General features: G+C 35.3%; 2 protein-coding genes across 2 annotated transcripts; one reads left to right on the top strand and one right to left on the bottom strand.

Moving 5' to 3' along the window:
- The first annotated feature begins 369 nt into the window (after positions 1-369).
- Positions 370-1,797, top strand: LOC103521548 (otoferlin-like). Its single transcript, XM_026832185.1, has 3 exons — positions 370-551; positions 1,008-1,222; positions 1,597-1,797. Exons 1-3 carry the CDS (start codon positions 431-433, stop codon positions 1,795-1,797), a joined length of 537 nt encoding a protein of 178 aa, XP_026687986.1. The 5' UTR covers positions 370-430.
- Positions 1,798-2,653: 856 nt separating this feature from the next.
- On the bottom strand, positions 2,654-3,055 carry LOC108253973 (ankyrin-3-like; the record flags this gene model as incomplete). The annotated part of the gene is made up of 1 exon (XM_017448842.1): positions 2,654-3,055. A coding segment is annotated over one exon (402 nt), but the record flags the coding sequence as incomplete, so codon positions are not given.
- Positions 3,056-6,596: the final 3,541 nt, after the last annotated feature.

Genomic DNA, 6,596 nt, shown 5'->3' with positions numbered 1-6,596 from the left:
AATTTAAATGTGAGTGTTCCCACTAACAGAAGTTTAGATTCTAACATACCTACCTATCTCTCCTCAACTAACATTAATGAATGTCAAAAATATTTTGACATCTGTAAAATGTATGCTCTGATCTGATTTCTAGATAATGTATAGCTTTTCCGATGTAGGTAGTTAATTTTTTACAGCATAAAATTAACAAAACAGAACTGTTGCGTGATTTTTTACAAGTTTTTTTCTCCTCTCTACATGAAAAAGGAGGAACTTAGAAATGTAATTTAAATGTGAGTGTTCCCACTAACAGAAGTTTAGATTCTAACATACCTACCTATCTCTCCTCAACTAACATCCCCCCCCTTTATATCTAATTTCCCAGGGTAAGACCAGTGTAAAGAAGAACTCATATAACCCTGTATGGAATGAACAGATCATCTTTAGCGAGATGTTTCCACCCCTGTGTTCCAGAATCAAGATACAGCTGAGAGACAATGATCCTGTCAATAATACAGTCATAGGAACTCACTACATTGATCTCAAGAATATATCGAACGATGGTGACAAAGGCAAGGATTATACATATTTTGAGTGTAATAATACAGTCATAGGAACTCACTACATTGATCTCAAGAATATATCGAACGATGGTGACAAAGGCAAGGATTATACATATTTTGAGTATTTTGTACATAGTTTGGTGAATTGTGGATGTCAATTAGACTAGTAGTTCAATTAACTGAAGTTACTGTAGAAATCACTGAGAAAAAATAGTTTGGTGAATTGTAGATGTCAATTAGACTAGTAGTTCAATTAACTGAAGTTACTGTAGAAATCACTGAGAAAAAAGTTTTAATGGAAGGTTACGATTACGAAGTTTCCAAAGGCCCATGTTGAACAATGTTTCGCAAACTTTATCAAAAAAAATTAACTTTTAGATCTCTCATTTAGGTATGTAGGTATGTCAATTTTTTTGAGATGATTACATCATTCCTCTTCTTCTCACTTGTGTTAATCACCTCCAGGTTTTCTGCCCACATTTGGTCCCAATTTCGTTCACATGTACGGTTCTACCCGTGACTATTCTCTGCTGGATGAGAACTACAGTCTCAATACAGGACTAGGTGAGGGCGTATCTTACAGGGCGAGACTTCTCATAGCTATACGTACCGAGATCACGGACAATATAGACATTATACCTGCAGATGTGGAAGTCGAGTCTACATTCCCTGTGGTAGAGGTAGGTTTACAACAAACAGTGTTTCATAGACTCGTGTGGTCTGTGTCGTAGCATGCACATCCCGTAGTTTGTCAATCATCATTGAAAAAAATTAGAGTTTCATTATTCAAGTAACAATATGCCGTTCAAATCAACCATTTATCTTGCTAAATACAACCAGACAAGAGACAAGTGTGGTCCGGAAGTGACCTATTCTTTTATTTCCTTAATTTTAGTTCCAAATAGTTTGTGTTGAATTCGTAATGTTTGTATTAGACTGACGTGACATAATGAACCTTATCTTAAGAGAGCGAGGCAGCGCTGTGCGCCGCCAAGTCAAAAAGCGAAGGCTATTAAGCTTCTAACAAAACATTCCTCTGTGTTCTCTATTTCAGCACTCATACGGGAAGAATGAAGAGTTCTTCTTATTTGGTACCATACTGGAAGCCACAATGATAGACAAGAGACTGGGCGAGAAACCAGTCTACCTGGAGATGAGTATAGGTAATGCTGGTAATACACTGGATGGATACAATCAACCATCTCAAGAACATGCTGACAGTGATGTGGAAGAACCTCAACTAGGTAAAGTATAGAATAGAACCTCAACTAGGTAAAGTATAGAATAGAACCTCAACTAGGGAAAGTATAGAATAGAACCTCAACTAGGTAAAGTATAGAATAGAACCTCAACTAGGGAAAGTATAGAATAGAACCTCAACTAGGTAAAGTATAGAATAGAACCTCAACTAGGGAAAGTATAGAATAGAACCTCAACTAGGTAAAGTATAGAATAGAACCTCAACTAGGGAAAGTATAGAATAGAACCTCAACTAGGTAAAGTATAGAATAGAACCTCAACTAGGGAAAGTATAGAATAGAACCTCAACTAGGTAAAGTATAGAATAGAACCTCAACTAGGGAAAGTATAGAATAGAACCTCAACTAGGTAAAGTATAGAATAGAACCTCAACTAGGGAAAGTATAGAATAGAACCTCAACTAGGTAAAGTATAGAATAGAACCTCAACTAGGGAAAGTATAGAATAGAACCTCAACTAGGTAAAGTATAGAATAGAACCTCAACTAGGGAAAGTATAGAATAGAACCTCAACTAGGTAAAGTATAGAATAGAACCTCAACTAGGTAAAGTATAGAGAAATCGAAGAGAGAAACAAAACTGGACAGGAGATAGGATGGGATGGGGATTATGGGAATGGTACGCAAGTTTCTTCTCGGACAGCATATCATATTTTATCTCCGTCAAGTTTGTCCAATATCAGGAAGTTTAGTTTGATAAGTTAGCATGATGAATGGGCTTTGTTCCGTAATTAATAATACTCAAACCTGGTGCTGTCCAAAGCTATTAAGAAAGTTAGGGGTTGAGGAAAACTAGAAAATTATCAAGATGTATTGTTATTATTACTGGGAATAGCTAGTTTCTAGTGGATTTCTACTTACATACATAACTCTGGAATCTGGATTCAAACTTAATGAGTGAACTTTGGTGAAACACTTTTGGGTGTATAACATCGTTGTTGGGATTTCTACATGATACCTCAGTGGTAGCTTCAATAGAAGCTCCATGCTTCAACAGTAACTCCACTACCTTGATGCGATTCTTCTTGCATGCTATATGTAGCGGTGTAAACCCGTTCAGTGCGCGCGCGTTGGGATCTGCTTTCTTATCTAGCAGCGTCTTAGCGACGCGCGCATGTCCGCAGTGCGCGGCGACATGCAGAGCTGTCAGATAGTCTACAGTGACGTCATCAACAGGGGCCTTATGGAACAGGAGGACCCGGGCTGTGTCAACGTGATCTCCCTGGGCTGCCATGTGTAACGGAGCCAGACCGTTCTGGAAAGTAGAATAGAGTAGAATTAAATAAAATAGAGAAGAATAAATTTTTCTAAAAAGGTTGATAGAACAGAATTTGATTTAATTTTGATTTGATTTAATATGATTTCTTTATTTTTGAATAATTATAATTACAAATAAAAACATCTCCTAGGCTGATTTCAACCTCTGAGGAGATGGTTATTCTTCCTCTTCATTGGTTACAATATTTACTTATCTATCTATATTGGTAGGTACTTAATCTACATAGGTATGAAATATATAATATTTTCAAGATTTTTAATAATTTTGGTATAAAATAAGTGAGAAACATTTTGACAATTTCAATAAAATAAATATTACCTAATTACATCATACTCTTAAAAGGTGCAGTGGACAAAAAATTGCATATTTTATAAGGAAAATTAACAATTGAAACATTGTGTTTTTTAATTCATTTTGAACAAAGTGGGTAGGTATTAACTAGGGAGGTAGGTATTAGAAGAATTACATAAATAGATTTATAGTGTAATAATTTAGAGATAATATGTGTGATAGGGAACTTGGAAAATATCTAGTAATTAAATAAATAATTTAAGTAAGTAAATAAATAGAATATACAACATAATACATATACAACATAATACACGGGAACTTGGAAAATATCTAGTAATTAAATAAATAATTTAAGTAAGTAAATAAATAGAGTATAGAACATAATACACGTTATAGACCTCTGCATAATTATTACATCTTTTTAATATTTTAACAATAGTCTATGTCTTATCTCTATTCATATAGTCATTAATATTTATTTTCCCATTCCCATCTATTATTATTGATCTTCAAGTATTTTTTCCTTGACCTTTTTCTTGACAATATTTGGATTATCTTCATTTAAAAAGTTTTTACAATATTTTTCTAATAAACTAGGTATTTGATAATCTAGTTTCCGTTCCCCATATTTCCTTGACCTTTTTCTTGACAATATTTGGATTATCTTCATTTAAAAAGTTTTTACAATATTTTTCTAATAAACTAGGTATTTGATAGAATAGAATAGAATAGAATAGATTGTAGAATTATAGATGAGTACAGATTCTATATCTAGGTACTGTTGTGTATGTCTCAGGGGATATTTCACCTCTATTGTTCTTCTGTATTTATCCTCGAAGAAGTGATTACAGATATTTATGCAATTTGAGAGCTGTTGAGGTGTCATGACTGTCATTTCCTTTTTCTTCTTGAATAGGTATTTTTTTATTTTCTTTTGAATGTTATTTAGAGGTGTGAGACAATAATATGTACTGTTGTGTATGTCTCAGGGGATATTTCACCTCTAATGTTCTTCTGTATTTATCCTCGAAGAAATGATTACAGATATTTATGAAATTTGACCTGAGAAGTGATTCCACCAAAGAGTAATAAATAATTTTCTTGGTTGACATAGGGAGGCAGTTGGCGTTCATTCTGTTAAAATTATAGTGCAGAACTCTTAGCTTTTTGGTAGAAGAAGAAGAAGAAGAAGAAGAAGAAGAAGAAGAAGAAGAAGAAGAACAATATTTCTCAGATATAAAATAAAAGGGCAGTTGGCGTTCATTCTGTTAAAATTATAGTGCAGAACTCTTAGCTTTTTGGTAAGTTGTAGAACGTGCTCCTTCATTTTAAATTTTTTATCTATGATGACACCCAAATACCTTGCCTCATCAGAAGTGATTCCACCAAAGAGTAATAAATAATTTTCTTGGTTGACATAGGGAGGCAGTTGGCGTCCATTCTGTTAAAATTATAGTGCAGAACTCTTAGTTTTTTGGTAAGTTGTAGAACGTGCTCCTTCATTTTAAATTTTTTATCTATGATGACACCCAAATATCTTGCCTCATCCGTGTATTCTAATGGGGGACAGTTACAATTTCCATGTTGGTTGTTTTCAAGACACAGAAGAGGTTTGACAGAGGGAACTGTAACTGCTAGGGTCTTATCGTCCCGAAATCGAAGAGAGAAGGAAGACAGGATAGGAGGAAAGCACGCCGTTCCGAGAACGAAAATTATCCCGTCAGGATAAAATCCGCCCCGGGCGGGAATCGAACCCGCGGCCTATCGCTTACAAGAATACAAGGCAGACGCGCCACCTACCAAGCTAACTAGTCTGGCTAAAATAAAAGCTAAGGTATGTATCAAGGTACAAAGTACCTATGTAATAAATCGACACGAATAAATAACTTTGTCGGAATGAGAAACAAGAAAATTGATAACCATGTAGTTAGGTAGATACATGATGAATATGATAAGAAACGCAGTTAAGAAGGTATGTGATAGAAAAAATGAGAAGAAGAAGAAGAAGAAAAGGAGAAGAAGAAGAAGAAGAAGAAGAAAGAAGTAGAAAGAAGAAGAAGGAGAAGAAGAAGGAGAAGGAGAAGAAGAAGAAGAAGACGAAGACGAAGAAGAAGAAGAAGAAGAAGAAGAAGAAGAAGAAGAAGAAGAAGACGAAGACGAAGAAGAAGAAGAAGAAGAAGAAGAAGAAGACGACGAAGACGAAGAAGGGGTGATGAAAGAGACGAGATGAAATTTGTAATAAATTATACCATCGGCATCTCATTTGAATGAAAGACGACAAAACTAGATGAATGACATCGATTTAGATTTAGAATTTAGATTTAAGATTTAGATTTAGAAATTTAGATTTAAGGTTGCGAGAAAAGGAAGACAGGAAAATGATTATTTGTGCAGAAATGAAATGGATTTCTGGATTAGAGAGATATAGCGATGCAGGTATGTATGTAACTATGTATGTATTTATGTAGATATTTAAGACAAGATTGATACATAAGTATAATTATAAATAGTGCTTTATTTAGACTGTTAGCTTAGAACAAGTTGTTCCATTATACCAACATACATAGAGCTTTGTATATATACATAGGTCGTATCAGGTCATATCAGGTATCAGGTCGTATCAGATACGACCTATTCCCCCCTCTTCCTTCCTCGTTGAAGGTATTCGAATACAATGATACATTGTAATGGTAATCTTCTCCTCCTCCTCCTCCCTCTCCTCCTCCTCCTCCTCCTCCTCTCTTCCTCTCTCTCCATCTACTCTTTTATGTATCTTCTTTCCCTTTTTCCTTCTCCTTCTTTTCTTCTTCCTTCTTCTGCATACACTACCTGAATTATCACCTCTTCTTCTTGTTTTTCTTCTTCCTTCTCCTCCTCCTCTTGTTCTTTATCTCTTCCTACCTGTAATAATTTTTCCTCTGCCTTCTTCCTCCTTCTTCCACTTCTCCGCTTTTCTCTTCCTTCCAGCCTTCCTATAGTAAATTCTTCTTCTCCTCCTCCTCCTCCTCCTCCTCCTGCTTCTACTTCTTCTTGCTCTTCTTCTTCTTCTTCTCCTCTCCTGGATATACCTGATTACCCCTCTTCGTTCTGCTCCCTCTCCTCCTTCTTCTCTTCCTCCTCCTCTCTTCCTCCTCCCACCTATAATTCTTCGCCCTCCACCTACCTACTCTTTGTAACAATGTTTATCAATCCCTTATCACCTTAATAAGAAGACGAAGACAAAGAA

The sequence above is a fragment of the Diaphorina citri genome, unplaced genomic scaffold, assembly GCF_000475195.1.
Source record: "Diaphorina citri unplaced genomic scaffold, Diaci psyllid genome assembly version 1.1 scaffold5425, whole genome shotgun sequence".
NCBI classification, from domain to species: domain Eukaryota; kingdom Metazoa; phylum Arthropoda; class Insecta; order Hemiptera; family Psyllidae; genus Diaphorina; species Diaphorina citri.
Note: the sequence above shows the minus strand (reverse complement) of the source record. Positions and strands in the feature narration are given on the sequence as shown.

Bases quoted from the DNA above. Each gene is read 5' to 3' on its own strand.
- LOC103521548 (XM_026832185.1), top strand. From the start codon at position 431: ATGTTTCCACCCCTGTGTTCCAGAATCAAGATACAGCTGAGAGACAAT. The intron at 552-1,007 runs GCAAGGATTATA...AATCACCTCCAG, and splicing joins ATCGAACGATGGTGACAAAG to GTTTTCTGCCCACATTTGGT. The intron at 1,223-1,596 runs GTAGGTTTACAA...TCTCTATTTCAG, and splicing joins CTACATTCCCTGTGGTAGAG to CACTCATACGGGAAGAATGA.